General features: G+C 58.8%; 1 protein-coding gene across 2 annotated transcripts in view; it reads right to left on the minus strand.

Annotated features, from left to right (window-relative positions):
* The window catches only part of LOC113962498 (serine/arginine repetitive matrix protein 3-like), a 29,442-nt gene extending 13,912 nt beyond the window's left edge, over positions 1–15,530 (minus strand). The window contains exons 1-6 of one of the 2 annotated variants that reach the window (XM_027673249.1): positions 15,396–15,530; positions 7,279–7,508; positions 4,052–4,153; positions 733–867; positions 544–624; positions 148–177 (exon numbers count right to left, since the gene is read on the minus strand). In XM_027673249.1, coding sequence (XP_027529050.1) covers positions 148–177; positions 544–624; positions 733–867; positions 4,052–4,153; positions 7,279–7,502 — 572 coding nt within the window. In that variant the 5' untranslated portion in view covers positions 7,503–7,508; positions 15,396–15,530. The remainder of the gene's footprint in view (positions 1–147; positions 178–543; positions 625–732; positions 868–4,051; positions 4,154–7,278; positions 7,509–15,395) is intronic. The other variant, XM_027673248.1, reaches the window with a different exon arrangement.
* Positions 15,531–15,726: the final 196 nt, after the last annotated feature.

The following is a 15,726-nucleotide window of genomic DNA, read 5'->3' on the forward strand; positions in this document are numbered from 1 at the left end:
GGCTCCACAGCCTCCAGCAGGAGACAAAGTGACCAATTCCCACTGGGATTTCAGAGGGGAACAGTGGGTTGTGGAGGCCAGCCCATGCCCCTGGGCTTGCAATCCCAGCAGGAACCCCACAGCCCACTCAGCCCAGTGAATACTCACCTGCGCTCCGAGCCAGGTTTCCTCTTTTTGCTGCCATGGGAAAGGCAGAGAAAAAAGAGACATTAGGGACAGCATCTGCCCAGGCAGCCAATGCTAGCCAGGGAGGGGACCAGGGGGTAGATGGAGCCAGACCCTTCACAGAGCCAAATCCTGCTCGGTGCTGTGCCCTGCAGCAGCCAGCTCCTTCCCCACGCGGACCAGTGCATGCAGGAGGTGTGTGCACAGATGTGTGTGTTGCAATATCAGCACATGCACATGCTTAAGGGTGCATATTTGGAGGGGCATTGACCACCAAAGTGGGGGGACTTGCCCCGTCAGAGCCTGGGGAAAGGCTGAGCTGGGAGCAGAGCTGCCCTCCTGGGAGAGGGGACAGCGCAGGGACAGCCGGGGACTCACCGGCTCCGGCGGTGACCCGATTTCTTCTTCTTTTTCTTCTTGGGGGGAGGAGAGGTAGAGCTGCTCGAGCGCCTTTTCAGCCTGTGGGAGACAGCATACAGGGTCGGGGGAAGAAGGGACCAGCTCCCTGGCCTCTGTATCCCTGCACGGGGATACCGTGCACGCCCGACGCCCAAAATCCCCGCGGACCTGTACTCGCGGTGGCCGCTGTCCTCGCGGTAGCACTCGGCCGAGCAGTCGCACTGCAGCAGGCAGCCCTCGCCGTAGTCGGGATACTCCACCGCGTACTCCTCCCCGTCCGCCCCGTGGTGGTTTTCTATCACGCTGCCAAAGGAGGAAGCGCGGGATTAACTCGGGGATCCCCATTCCCTGTCTTCCACCGGCTGGGGGGAAGCCTGGGGCAGCCCCAATGCAGCTGCAGCGGCTGGGGGACATCCCCTCCAACACAGCATCCAGAGGGTACTTGGTCACATCCCTTGAGGTCCCCACACAGCAAAGCCCCGTGGTGGGGGTCTTCTCAGGGTCTTCCTGGGGCTCCAGTCCTTGCAGAGATTCCCGTGGGGCTGGCACAGGGACACCACGAGGCTCGGGCCACCATCTCCCTGCGGGATCCAGCCTTGGCAGCATTGGGAGCCCCTTTTGTCATTGCCCAAGTGCTGAGGCTGAGCTGGAGGCTGGATCGGCCCGGATGGGTTGTGGGGCTGGATAAGGGTAAGAGGAACTGGCAGGAGACTTGGAAACTCAGTTGGGAGCTGCCCAGGACAATCTGGGCCTTGAAGCCAGTGTTCCAGGGTGCCACCTCCTCAGCACAGCAGCTTCAGGCAGCTGATGGTTGATGTCCCCACCAGGCCAGGTGAGGGGGGGGCATAACACCTTGAGCCATCAGGGTCTCCTCTCCTTCCTGAGTGACTTCGTCAGCATTAATTTTTCCCACTGCCATGGAAACCGGCGTGAGGTTGCCATTGACTACCGGGGCTGTGGGCAGGGCTTGGCAGAGGCCTGGCAGCTGGACTAGGAGGGTCCTAGGAGCCCCTGCCCAATCTCTCCCTGTTGTCTCCACCTCCCTGGTCCAGCTGTGCCATCCAGGAGCAGCATCAAACCCCACAGAGAGCCTCTCCTTTGCTCTTGGGGGGATGTAGGACATGTCACCCAGGGAAGGATGTGGCCATCCAGATGCTCTGGAGGGAACCATAATGGATGGGGCCATGCCTGGAGGGTGCCCAGCACCAAACCAGTCCAGGTGTTTGCTTCCCAAGGGAGATTTGCCTTTGGAAACCTGATGTGCTTCTCCACCCCTCCCATCCTGGAGGTGTGCAGCCAGGGACACTGGTGGAGAAGTGCAGCCCCCGCAGCATCAGTCCCTTGGCAGCCTGGACAGTGCCTGAGTGAAGGGATGCTCCCAGCCCCAGACCAGATCTGAGAGCAGCACGTGTTGGCATCCTTGGCCACAGGCAGGCCATGGGCTGTTTAACCCAATTAAAAATGTCTTGGAGTGAAACTACGCATGAGGCACCCTCCTCCTAATCACAGGCGATCGCTCAAGCGGGTCTCGGGCTCCCCTCTGCACTGCAGCCATGGCTTTCTGGGTCCTCTCCAAGTGACTCCTGCTTTGGCCATGCCCCAAGGGCAGGAACAGCCTTTCAACCACCCACCCAACCATGGGAAGGGGGAGGAAGGAGGAAAAGAGAGAAGCAAGCGGGGATAATTCCCTGTGTGTCTCTGCTCCGCGAGCAGGCAGTGCTCCACACCAGAGCCTGCTGCCAGCATCTCACCCATTAGCTGTGCTCAGCGGCTCAAGACCAGCTTGTGCTGCTCCAATTATCCCTCCCTGCCCGGCACATGCTTGCCTTTGTCTGTAATCCCACCAGCCTGTCCATCAAGCAGTTCTCCTTGGGGACCGGGCTGTATCACCGGGCTGTGCACATGGAGACGGTAGCTGGGAGAGTGCAGAGAGCAAAGCCAGGGACTCAGGTGGTCATGGCTTTGCTCAATGCCTCAGTCTCCCCTGGGGAGTTATGCAGATGATGCTGAGCTCTCACCTCAGCTTTGAAATGAGACCAGCTGGTTGAGACTCACAGCCCCGGCAGCCTAGGACTGAGCTGTAAAAGCCCAGAGAGGTGCTGGAGCAGGACCAGCCCACAAGATGTTCTGCTGAGCACTCTCCCAGCCACCACAAGGGATGAGGCTCCTTATTTAAAGCTTATTTAACTCCCTTGTCCAGCCTCTTGATCTCCCACAGACCTTTGGCACCCAGGACATCCTCCTGCTGCTTGAAGAGCCACCTCCTTTGAACCCAGTTCCTACCATCCTCCTTCGAGCGCCTCCGGCTTTGCTCTCCTCCCAGCAATCCTTTGCTGTGAGACTGCTCCTTCCAGCTCAGCACTATTATTTATAGCCCTGGGGCTAATCTTTAATGATTACCCTTCGTTTTGCAAAACCAAGCCTGTAAAGGTGACAGCCAGGGCTACCTGGGTAACCTTAACACACCCTCGGCTTCCCAGGTGCTCCTTACCTTGCCAGCCCCAAGCTTCCCAGGTGCTCCTTACTGTACCAGCCCTAATGAGCCTGCAGGAAGATGCCCCAGAGATGACTCCTGCCCCCACCAGCAAAGGCCACTTGTTAACACCTCAGGCTTGATGCTCTATGACCTGGGCAGGTTGGTTTTCCCCACCCACTGGTTTTTTCCTGCCTGGAGAAGGACCCTGAATGCTTCATGGTGCCCCAAGGCCATGCAGCCCATTCCAGGCAGGGCACAGCAGAGCCATGTCCATGCATCTATCCCTGTGTCTGCCCCTGCCTGCTGTGCCAGTGGAGTGGTGTGAGGAAGGCTCTCCCTGCCACCACGGCTTCCCTGCCTCCCTCCCCGCCCTGATTTCCTGACCCTAATGAAGCATTAATATTCAGTGAACCTGCACTGTCTATTCCTGTCCCGAGTGACCTGGTTTCCAGGCTGATGGATGGTGCACGCCAGGCCAGCCACGCTGCCTGGGCCATTAAGCATCGCGCAGATAAATCATCATTGAGCAGGGGTGGACCCTGGTGAGGCTGGGGACAGTCCTGTGTGGGGCAGGAGGAGCAACTGGCACGTTCCCAGCAGCAGCTGGGCTGCTTTGGACACCAAACCTGAGCTCCAAAACCCCTCTCAGGGCAGATGGAGGCCCCGAGGACCAGGCAGCATGAAGAGTGATTAGAAGGCAGAGGAACATTGCAGGAGCTCCTTGGAGAAGCTTCTTTCTTGGGGCTCCTTGGGGTTATACCAGCCTGATGGAGACACAGGCTCTGGGTCTGTCCAGAGGAGGAGCAGGCTCAGCCCTGCCTGTCCAGCCTGGGCCTCTTACAGCAGAAATTATTATCATTATTATTAATTATTATTACTGATAACACTAATATTTCTAGGGTTACAGAACAGCAGCCAATCTGCTGAGCCATTGCCACCCAGGAGAGGCCTCTCTGGGATGCGAGACAGGAAGGACACACAGATGAGCCAACTGGGAGCTCTCTCACTTACATTTGGCGCCCATGCTGGTCCTCCCTGGTGAGCACACCTTCCTTCTCCATCAGCATTTGCCGAAAGGTCCCCACTTTCTGCCGGATCTCCTCTTCGGAGTACCTGGATGGGCAAAGACACAGTCAGGGCTGCCATGGCTGGAGTGTGGGCTCTCCACGGAGCTGCTGGTGACCTCCATACCTTTGTCACTTGGGATTGACACATGGCCCAAAGGGCTGGTCAGAAGGAGATGTGGCATGGTGACAGTCATCAGGGCTTGGAGGAGAGCAGGATCTCTGTTTGGCCCCCTGCCACCACCCTCTGTGCCCTCCTCTCTCCTGCCTGCCCCTCCCAGAAGTGCCTGGCAGAGGAAGGGACGTCAGAAAGGGATAAAAGAAGAGGATGACCATGAGGTTGCCGTTCCCCATTACTGTCCCAGGCTTTGGGCACATGCTGCCACACCCTCTCAGCAGTGCCAGGGGTTCAATCCCAGGATCTCCATCCCACCATGACTTTCCCTCTCTCATCCCTGTGCTGCGCTGGGTCCCGGCAGCTGAGCCAGCTCTGCGCTAACGCCGAACGCTGACTCAGGCCACTGCAGGCTTATTAACGAGAGGCACTAATCACTTTGTCCCTGGCATCTGGGAACAGCCACGGCAAACCACGGCACTCCAGCCATCCCCAAGGTGTCCCCGGGAAGGGACAGGTGGCAGCCCTGGGCGGGTGGTCCTGTGCTGCATCCCATGGCCGCACAAGGGCACCTGAGCATCCTCCTTGACTGTAAACACCCCAACCTCCTCGACTAAAAACATCCCAATGGAGGGATGTGGTGGAGAGACCCACGATGCTCCTGGTATCATCCCTGAGGACAGGGCAAAGAGAGAGGGACCCTGTGTGACCACCATGCTGCCACACTGGGAGGGAAGGGGTCAGGCTCTGTGTGTGTCCCTGTTCTCACCCCTCTACAAGGGCTGCTGTGACCCACTGTTGCCATCACATTCCATCAGTATTGCTGCTACAAGCCCAGAAAACTGGGTATCACAGCCTGGCCGAGCTCTCTGATCCCCAAGGCTGGCACCTCACAGTGCCCATGCTGGGGACAATAATGCCCCTCACAGTGCCCTTGGGTGCCCTGGGTGCAGAGGGGCATGTGGTATCACCCACCCCCCCTGCAGTGCCCATGAAGGGGAACAGAGAAAAGAGGAATTAATATTAACGAGCTCATTTGCACTGAAAGGCTCTCAATAATTGCCCTGCCGGACTCCACGCAGGAGGAGGGCTGCTAACAGGGCATGGAGACAGCCTGGCTGCTTCCCCTCACCTTGTACCTGGGCATGGGGGGGGCCAAAAACAGGGCAGCACCCCCAGATGCTGCTCTGTCCCACAGCCTTGATGGCAGTGTACCCAACTGGGCATGGTGCAATCACCCTGCAAGGATGAGCCACCAATCCCGGCCATCCCACGGCCATCCCACGGCCATCAGCTGGCCCATGGCAGCAGGAACATGTCTGCCCAGGATGAGCATTTGCTGCAGCATATTAAGAATGCGGCTGATGCTCTCAGAGAGGGGACATGAGGCCAAACAGGAGGTGACAGATGGGCCACCATGGCTGGGCCTTTAGCAAATCTGCGGGGGGAGGCCGGGGTGAGGCACCCCCCAGCACCTCCAGTGCCTTCTCCAGCTCCTTCCCTCCTGCATTCCTCTGGTGCTGCTTATAACCTCGTTAAAGGGGTTTTGCTTTTGCATTTAACATATAGAGTGGGTTTGGGAAAGAAAGAAAAAATGCTGACACTTCTTTTCCGGACAAGGAATCCAGCCTGCAGGCAGGGAATAACGGTGCAGGCAGCCTGGAGCGAGCTACAGCACAGGCAGGAGGAGCCATCCGCCTTTATGGAAACAAGGGAGTGCTTAAATCCCTGCAAAACCCCCTCTGCTGACACTCACATCCATCCCGGGGGCCCTGCCCCTGTCAACAACTCCCCCTAGGCCACGGTCAGGATGCAGCCCCCAGGCCAGACAGAAACCTTGGAGGTGCAGAGCACTTCCCATGGAACCCTCCCAGAGAACCCCTGCGTGGAGGGGAAGAGCAGGGAGAGGATTAACCAGGTTGACCAAGATTATTACTGTAATTATGTTATCATTTCGGCGTATCGCCACCATCATCGTTATTAATAGCCTTAATAACAGCAAAGCAATTACAGCAATAACAACAATACCAGTTGCAGCGTTGCTCTTACCCACTGTAGTAATGATACTACCCGTAGTAAGAGCCCTAGTAGGGTGGGGGAACCCGACAGGAGGCCCTGGGCTCCCCAAAGCGCCAGGTCAGCCTTATTTATTTCCATAATGACAAATTAGGCACAATCATTATTCCAGTCTGTGTGAGACAATTTAATTCTAGGTCACGCTTGCACTCTTAATGAAAGCCTTGGCGAAGCCTTCCCTCAATCCATTTTCCTTCTCCCCAGCTGGTACCAGTCCCCATCTACCCACGTGTGCCAAAGAATTTGCTCCATTCATCAGGTTCTAGTGAGTTGTCAGGGGGATCAGGATGTTTGACTGGTGCCAGAACTATGGGGCAGCCAGCAGCATAGCCATGGGTCCATCTGGTAGGGATGGGGGTCTCCTCACTGGCCCCTCAGCCTCTCCTGCCCACCCAGGCAGGAATGTTCTCCAGCTCCTTGCATATTCCCCCAGCCCTTTGCTTCCCAAGGGGAGAGCAAAGGCTGGGGAGAAGCTTGTGGTGCCTGGCTGTGGCATTGGCAGGACAGAGGGGGTCCTACCACCCCAAAACTGGAAGAAGAAGGAAGGTGGGACAAAAAAAAAGCACCAAAAGAGCCTTGCCTGGCACTAAACCCCTGATCTCCTTCATCTCCCCAACACAAAAGGCAGAGGCAGATCATTTCCCATCCCAGGCATGGGGGCACAGGATGACTTGCACAACCATGAGCAACTTTGCTCCTCCTTCCTGCCTCAGCTTTCCCTGCATGACAAGCTGGGAGCCCAGATTTCCCAGCAGAGGGGCCAACCTCCAATAGGTGTGGATGCACTCCTAGGCCTGAGTTTCTTGGAGGCATTTCCCTCCCCCATCCCAACCCGCCAGTTCACCCCAAAGCTGTTTGATTCACCCAAAAGTGGATTTACTTCCAAATGGGCACGTTTGCCACATCAAGGTATTTTTTTAAAGGGGAAGCACAAGGTGCAAGCGGGTCACAAGGACCCCATTCCCAATTCCCCCGCCACTCACCCCTGCTCCTCCATCATCTCCTGCAGCTCCATGCACTTCAGCTCCACTCGCCGCTTGCGCTCGTGGTCCAGGATTTCCCGGTGAGCCTTCTTCACCATGCTGGGCTCCACCAGACGCACCTCCTCCTCACCCTTGTGCCATGTTCCTGAGGCGCCGGGCTGGGAGAAGCCGTTGGAGGCTTCCTGGGGTGAAGGCACATCAGCCCCATTGTTGTAGAGAGCCATGATCACCTGGGAGGGAGAGAAAGAGTCGGGGCTCAGTCCTTGCCCTGGTTCCCCACCCACCCCGTGAGGGCAAGGGGACCCTGCCAGGACCTGAAGGCAAAATTTGTCTCAAAAGCAGGTTGGTGGGGACAGTGACTGGGAGATCTTCCTGTGCCTTGCCTCAGTTTCCTCATCCACAAAGCAAGGCTGGGGTTACTCCCATCACTCTGCCATGGGAGCTGGCTCATGGGAAAGAGAGAAGGATGATCTGGCAGCCTTGTATGGAAAAAACCTGGCAAAGTGTGGGACCCAGGACTATACAGCAGCAGCAGGATAGGTGGACAGGGGTCCTTCTGAGCCCCACAGACCCTGCTGTCAGCCAGTGTGGGTTTGGAGCAGCGATAGGCAACCATCCTCACAGCTCTCTGGGGACACCCCAGGCACTGTCCCCACTCAGCAAAGGAATGGACCTCAGATATCCCCTTGCATTCAGCAGCTGCACTGGCTGGTTCGGATGCAGCCGTGGGACATCCTGATGTCTGGCCCAGCCAGCAAATGCCTGCTGATGCCCTTGGGCCATGGCCTGGCACCCTCTGCTCATGACCTGGCACCCTTCACTATGGCCTGGTGCCAGCTGCAAGGGGAGATGAGGATCCCCACCGGCCTCTCTCCGCCTGCCTTATCCCTGCTCCTTCACCTTCACGTGTCTCTGCCTGCTCCTTCCACCACCACAGTCAATGTGTCCTCACTTGGCTCCAAAAATAACCCCTTGGAAGAGGACAGCCGTTCCCGAGCAGCACTGCCGTGCTGAGGCTCTGGCTGATGCTCCCCAAGCCTGGGGGAGGAGATGCTCCCAAAACTCCTGGATCAACCAGACACAACCCCGTCTCAGTGCCCTCAGGCCATCAGCACATGGCTGAGCACCCATTCCTCACTCTCCTTGTCCTGCCATGCCCCAACTCCCCTGCCCAGTGCTCCGGCCCTCTTCCCAATATGGGATGATCCCGCTGGAGATCTGCTGCCTTAATTACCAGCATGGCCAGGCTGCAGAGGCACCACCTGGGCCCACAAACCTCCTGCAAAGCCCTACACAAAGAGAAATGATCAGGACTGAAGGCAGAGCATCCTGCCTCGCTCTCCAAGCTGGATTTGGGCTTGAAGATGCAGCTTTTGCCAGCAACCACTTCTCTGGGATGTTTCTCTCCCAGAGATCCTGCTGGAGAGGCTTTTCCAAGGATGGGTGTTGCCTGCACATTGTCTCCTCCGTGGCAAGCAGCCAACCCTTGGGCGGCTGACACACACTGCCCAAGAAGGATGGGAAGGAGGGATCCCTCAGCCCAGCACAGGCATGAAGGCAGAACAGATGGACCAGGGACAGATCCACACCATTTCAAGCCCAGGGAGGGCTCGCCACTCCTGCTGTGCCATTCCAGCAGGACACCAGGCTGTTCAGAGCTTTCCATGACCATGCCAGGTGGGATAGAGCCCGGGTGGGAACACAGATTGCTTGTGAGGGGCTTTGAGGATGTTTCTCTGTTGTTTGAGGAGAGAAAAAGCCTCAGAGCCCTCCCCTGGGTGGTGGAGGTCCCAGCCTGGCTGGAAGGCAACTCCCACCCCGTGGCATCTCCAAGGGACATCCCTGGCTTTCCCGTTGCCACTGGCTGCCCCACACAGTCATTTATCTCCTGACAAGCCTGCCCAGGGAGGACAGCAGCTGAGTGCTTAATTACAAGGCTTTTTTTCCTTTTATTTTTTCCCCATCACTACCATACAGAGGGAGCCAGCAGCCTTTATTTCTGCAGAGGCACGGGGGAGATCCTGCTGGTGCAGCAGGAGCCAGCCAGGGCTCTGCAATCCCTGGATGCTTGTCCCTGTTAGAGTAACTGGAAGGTCCCTCGGTCCCCCCTTGCCTGCAGCACCTACATTTCGAGCTCCACAACAAAGAGCTGCCCTGCTCAGCCCTCCCTGCCCATGGGGGACCCCTGGTCCCAAACCATTCCATAACCCAGGGTGGCCCCGGGCCAGAGAAGGGAGAGATGCTGCAGAAAAAAAAACAGCTTGGGAGCTCCTCTTCCTCTTTCTTCCATCAGGACATGGAGCCAAAAACCAGGAAGGAAATTAAAGAATGGGGTAAGGTCCCCACTGAGAAACCTTCCCCCACAGAGGGGCTCAGAGAAGGAGATGGGGAAGGAGAGGCTGCTTTCCGCAGCAGCCTCTGCTTGCTTTTCCCCGGTGGGAATTAATTTTATCCCAAGCCTGGCAGTGGATAAATTCATTGCTGAGAAACCTTGAGAGAGTGTCAGATAGAGAGCTGGGGAGGTAGATGAAGATAAACCAGCAGCTGGATGGGTACCTATGGGAGAGGGCTGCATGGTGGGGGAAGCATGCAGATCTGCCGGGAAACGCTCTATGAAAAGGATGTGGCTGGAGAGTTCCCCCCTGCAACTGGGGCCAGGAAGGAGGAGCCGGACTGGGGATGGACACGGTGTTGCAACCTGGTGTCTCCTCAGCTGTGAGCAATATCCACTGTGAGAGCTGACACCAACCTCCTGCCTCAGCCACAGCATGGGCAAGAAAACAAAGGAATGGGAAAACCACCCACAACCCCCCCAGCTCTCAACAGGGGCCACGATGGGTGGCAAACACAGCCAGTCGTACACCTCTGGTGACAATGGGGACAAGACACCAGGACAGAGGGAGCCCATGTCCCCCAGGCTGGGTCTGTGCCCTCCTATCCCCAAAGGAGGACCCCAGGGATGCCCTGCACCTGCAAGGAACAGCTCAGGGACACAGAGTGACCACTACCACCACGACCTCAATCCATCGGCCACCCCACGGGGACCACCCGGCTCTGCCAGCCCCAAATCTACCAGCATGGCCCTGCCCAAACGGCAGCGGTTTCCTGGCTGGCTCGGCACTACCCCGATAATAAAGATGATGGTTAAATATTTAATTATCTGCAGTAATTACCCACAAAACATCAATCACTGGCAGCTGCTGCCCAGCCGCTTCGCCCAGAGGGACAGGAGGTGTCTTGGGGCCAGTGCTGTGTCTCCATGGACTCCTAAGGGCTGCAGGATGTAGCTGGGGACAGTCACTGGCATCCATCCCCACTTCCCAAATTCCCTTACTGCCACCCAGGAGGGCCCAACCTCCCTGGCACTATGGGCTGGACCTGCTAGGGAAACTCCTGAGCAAATCCCTCTCTTCCCATATTAACAAGCTGTTCACCCACACGTTTGGGGATCCTGATCTTCTTCCCACATACCACCTTGGGCCTTGGGAAGGTCAAACCAGCTTTTCAGCTCACAGGTACTTCCTGCTGCCTGGATTAGAGCTTTTGGAAAAGTTCAGAGGTGCCCCATCCTCCATACTCATCCTCCATCCCTATTTTCACTTTCATCCCCAATCTCCATGCTCATACTCATCCTCCATGCTCCTCCTCATCTCCTTCCTCCTCATCATCCCCAGCCACCATCTCCATCCCCCTGCCCCAACCTCCATCTCCATTTTCATCCTCCATCCTCATCCCTATTTTCCATCCTCTTCATCCTCCACCACCATCCTCCATTCCCATCCCATGCCAGGGACCATCCCACATGCTGGATCTCTCCCTCCCTTCCCAGCCATGCTGAATCACATCCAAGGTGTGTGGAGGACCTGGGCACCTGCAGTGCCAACTTAGTGACTGCCAGGACAGACAAAGGGCAGATAGACTGCACTGTGCCCCTGTCACACGGCCAGGACAGGCCCTGCCAGCCAGGGGTGCAAGGCCCAGTCTCTCCATCCTGCCAGGATTTGGGGCTGCTGGTTTCCATCCTAGTGGGCTGTGACCCCCAGGCACTTGGTGGGGTGGCACCGGGTTGTGTTTGTCCCCATGTCTCAGCCCTGGGGCTGCCCCACATGGGCTTTGTCCAGCTCAGGGGTTCAGGAGCTCCAGCCCAAAGGGAAAGAAGAAAACAAGGAAAACAAGCAAAAAAAGTGGGGTATCTCACTGAACTGCTTTGGCCCTTTTATTTTCCAACCCAGAACAAGCCTCTTCCCAGCCGGCTCTGCTCAAATCCCCCCGTGGGCCCTGCTCAGCACCCCGGCCATGCCCACAGCCCCCCGGCGCTGAGGCAGCAGCCGCCGCAGGGCCCTGCCGCTGTAATGCGGATGGAGCCGCTCTCCCGGGGGGAGCAGGGCTGGCAGCGGGGGGCCGGCAGTGACTGGATGCTCTCCCGGGTGCCTGGATGCTCTCCCGGCGTCTCTCCCTCGGCGGGGAAAGGCGGCAGCGGTCCCTGGGCATCCTCCCCCCTCCCCGTGCCTCGGCGCTAATTAAAGCCGCCTCCGGCCGGTGCTCCATTAATTCTCGCCACATCCAGCTGCACCAGGCAGGGCGGCCGCGAGCACCCGCGTGCCGGGATGCGGGCACGGGATGTGGGCACGGGATGCGGGCGGCGAGCCCAGGACGGCGGCTCCCTGGACCACTCGTGCACTGAGTGTGCCAGAGCTCAGTCTCAACACTCCAGGGCCACCCCAGATGAGGTGAGGACCCTCCAGGAGCTCCAGACAGGGTGAGAGGGGTGATCCCCGTGGTTCCCCCTGCCCGCCAGGATCTCGTCAGGACACACCACCACCCACCGAAATCACAACCCTGTCCCCGAATCATTTACAGCCCCATCCCAGGCTGCTCCCTACCCGGGCCGTGGGGACAGCTGGGAGAAGGTCTTTTTTTCAGGACACAAAACATGCCAGAACACCACTGCCAGGCAGTCGGCCTCCTCTAAACACCCGGCTGGAATTACAAGGAGGAAAAGTCCGGAGTTACTGCCATTAATTGGGCTGACCTTCTCCGGAGCTGCCTTCCAGTGCCAAAAACCATGAGTCAGACCTTCAAGAATGAGGAAAAAAGGCAAATCTGGCTTTAAAAGTACGGCCGACCTGGGGCTTGTTAGCGCTGCCCTCCAGCCCCAAGCCACAGGGATCCTGCCCATGGAAAGGGGCAGCAGGAAGGGGTTGGTGACAGTTGATCCCAGAACCTCCATCCCTATTTCCCCGAGCTGAGGGGATCCTGCCCTATGGCTGCCCAGCCAAAATTTGACACCTCACAGACTTTAAAGCAATTAATAAAGAATATAAGGATGCTGGCTGGGGGGGTCAGGAGCTGCGGCTGCCTGTGCATACCTACGTCTGTGCAGATATATATATATTTTTTAAAATAGATGAGGAGGCTGGTGGAGAAGCTAAACAGTTGCTAAGCAACCGGGCTCCTTCCTGGCTTGGGGATGTAGGGATGAGGGAGCCAGGGGTGGGGACCAGCCCCACACCAGACAAGCACCACACAGGGGTGTGAGCACAGAGATCCATCAACTCCCCTGGAGGTGCTCCAGAGTAAAGGGCACGACAGAGGGTGAGGAGCTGGGATTTACTCCTGACCTCAAAAAGACCAAACCCTCCCACAACCTGAACCTCTTGGGCTCCCAGGGGAGGCCAAGCAAGCTTTGCTCTCAGCTCTGGCTGGAGGAGAGCCGATGGCAAAGGAGACCAACCCCAGGACCCCTGCAGTGACCCCATTCCTGAGCCAGGGATGAGGGAAAGGAGGAGCACATCCACGTGACGGCAGCAATCCCCTCATGCTGAGTGGAGAGGCAGCAGGTCCAGGTGATGGGTAATCCTATGGGACCCCCAGCCCCATGTCCCTCTGGCCACACTCTCCTCAACCCCTTGGGGATGCCCTGCCAGACCTTTCCCAGAGGTGGTTAAATAAGGAATGAGGATGGAGAAGGGGAGCAGCCACCCCCCAGGTTTTGCATCCTTGGGGCCACTTGCTCTGCTGAGCAAGGAGTCAGGAGGAGGCACAGGCAGCTCCAAGGCCCATCACCACTCTGGGGAGGGGGGGGAGTAATAAAACTACTACGAATAAAAGCAATTATTGAGCACATGGAGGAGCAGGGGGATGACTGCCACAATGAGGTCACCTTCCCCAATGGGGACACAATCCCGGCAAACGACCCTGGGCCTGAGTGCTGCAGGTGTGGGGGGTCATGGCCAGTGCAGGGGGAGCATCCAGCTGGGAATCCCCCCCACCATCCCCCCCCACGGCTGGCTGGATGGTTGTGTAACGAGAGGAGCTATTCCAGGGTTTGAGCACATTATATAAGCCATGGGCCACCTGGCCGGGGAAAACGGGAGCTGGGAGACAAGGAAGAAGAGGAGAAGGAGGAGGAGGAAGAGCTTTGGGGATTGGGGATCCCCAACATCCGGCAGACCCCTGGCAGCCAGGACTAAATCTGCACCCCACAGGCACCCCCTGCCAAGAGGTGTGGGGTGGGCACCCTCTGCTCTCCCTTCCAGCAGCCTCCCAGGACCTGCTGCCACACATCCACCCACAACTGGATCTGCCCCCCAGGGCATGAGACATTTGTCCGGGGGGAAAGCGTCATTTTCTTGGCCCCAGGGACAAAACCAACCAAGAGCCCTGTGCTCCTCTGCCTTCCTGGCAAAGCCCCCTGCTCACCATCCCCAGTAGAGATGAAGGACCAAAGGCTCCCTTAAAATCTGCCCAACTTCTGGTTCTGAAATCTCCCCACCTCTCCCTCCACATGCTGCCAAGATGAGTCCTGGGGCAAGGGAAGGCAGGTGGGATTCAGGGGGGATCCAGAGGGGATTTAGTGGGGAGGCAGGTGAGACACAGGGGGTGGCATTGTGTGAGAACACGCTGGCAGAGGGGGACAGAGCTACGATGATGTTTGGGCACAAGCACTGTGAGCTCCTGTCCCCAAAATGCCCCCCGGTGGGGGTGTCCCTGCGCTCCTGCCAGCGACAAACCCACATGCCAGGGCAGAGGGACCAGCCAGGACACAACCACCTGCACCCTCAGAGAAGGTCCCTGACATTTGTCATCAACCTGAGACACCCCCAAACACTGCCAGCCCCCAGGTGACCCCCCTGCAGCAGCAGGATCATAGGGAAATGACATATCCAGTCTGAAATCTCTCTCCGAATGGGATGAATGAACCTGTTTCCCTTGAAAGCCACCTAAGCCATGCCCTGACCCCTCTCCACCAGCCCCCTGAAGGGCCATCCCTGGGGACAAACCTCCCTGTCCCGGGAAGGAGAAGCACAAAACACTCCCAAAAGACCAGTGGCTGGGCTGCTGCCGGGGTTCCCCGTGCCAAGCCTTGCCCCTCTCCTTTCCCCACACAACACCCGCAGGGTTTGAAATCTCATCAGCCAAACCCTCCCCAGCACAGCCCGGGGGTCCACGCTGCAGACAGGGGGGCTTTGGAGCCGTTGTCTTGGCTTCATCTCCCACCTGCACCACACAAGGCAGCAGCACCTGCTGGGGGGTCATCGCTATCCCATCCTTCCCAGACAAACCTCCACTGCTGGGGGTCACCCCCTGTCCCCCTTCCAGCGTGTCTTCCCACATGGAGGAGAGGGATGTGTGCCCCCCAGCCACCCCCAGCACCGGGAAGCACCTGACACATCCATATCCCTGGACCCCCCGTGCCCCATAAAAGCATCTCATCTCCAGACTCCTCACACCATCTTGGACCCCCTAAAGCATCAAACCCCGCGGGGGGACATCCCTATTACACACCTCCCCGTGGGATCCCCAGCTGCTCCAGCACCCACGAAGCGCTGCACCCCTCACCCATCCTTTCCACCCGTGCCCCTTCGGGGACCCCAATTCCCCCCCCCCTCAGGAGCAGCCCACCCCCAATCCCCATCCCTGGGGGTCCTCACTCCCCTGCCCGCGGCGAGCATAACCCGATGGGGGGGAAGCCCTTTCTCCCCACACACCCACCCCTCTCAGCGTCCCTCCGCGCCCAGCGGGGTCCCACCGCCCCCCACGCCCCTTCCCCTCCCTGCCCGGCCCCCCCCCCGCCCTGTGCCGGCCCCGCAGCCCCGGGCCCGGCCGCGCCTCACCTCGCCCCGCCGCCCCGCTGAGCCCGGCCCCAGGAGGGGGGTCCCTGTCGGCGCCGGGGGGGTGCCGGGGGGTGCCGGGGGTGGTGGTGGGCGCGGGGGGGGCGCGGCGGTCGCGGCCCCTCCGGCGCGGCCCCGGCGCGGCCCCTGCTGAAGTGCTGGACAGCTCCGGCAGCGGAGCCGCCCGACACAGAGCGCCGCCGCCGCCGCCGCCTGCGCGCACCGCGCGGAGCCCAGCGCCGCCTCCCGGCCGGAGGGCGCCACTGCACCGGGGGACCGCGCCGAGCGGGGACACCCGGCCCTGCGGGGACACCCGCCCTACAGGGGACACCCG

Source organism: Neopelma chrysocephalum, unplaced genomic scaffold (assembly GCF_003984885.1).
Source record: "Neopelma chrysocephalum unplaced genomic scaffold, ASM398488v2 Primary Assembly neopelma1_181836, whole genome shotgun sequence".
NCBI lineage: Eukaryota > Metazoa > Chordata > Aves > Passeriformes > Pipridae > Neopelma > Neopelma chrysocephalum.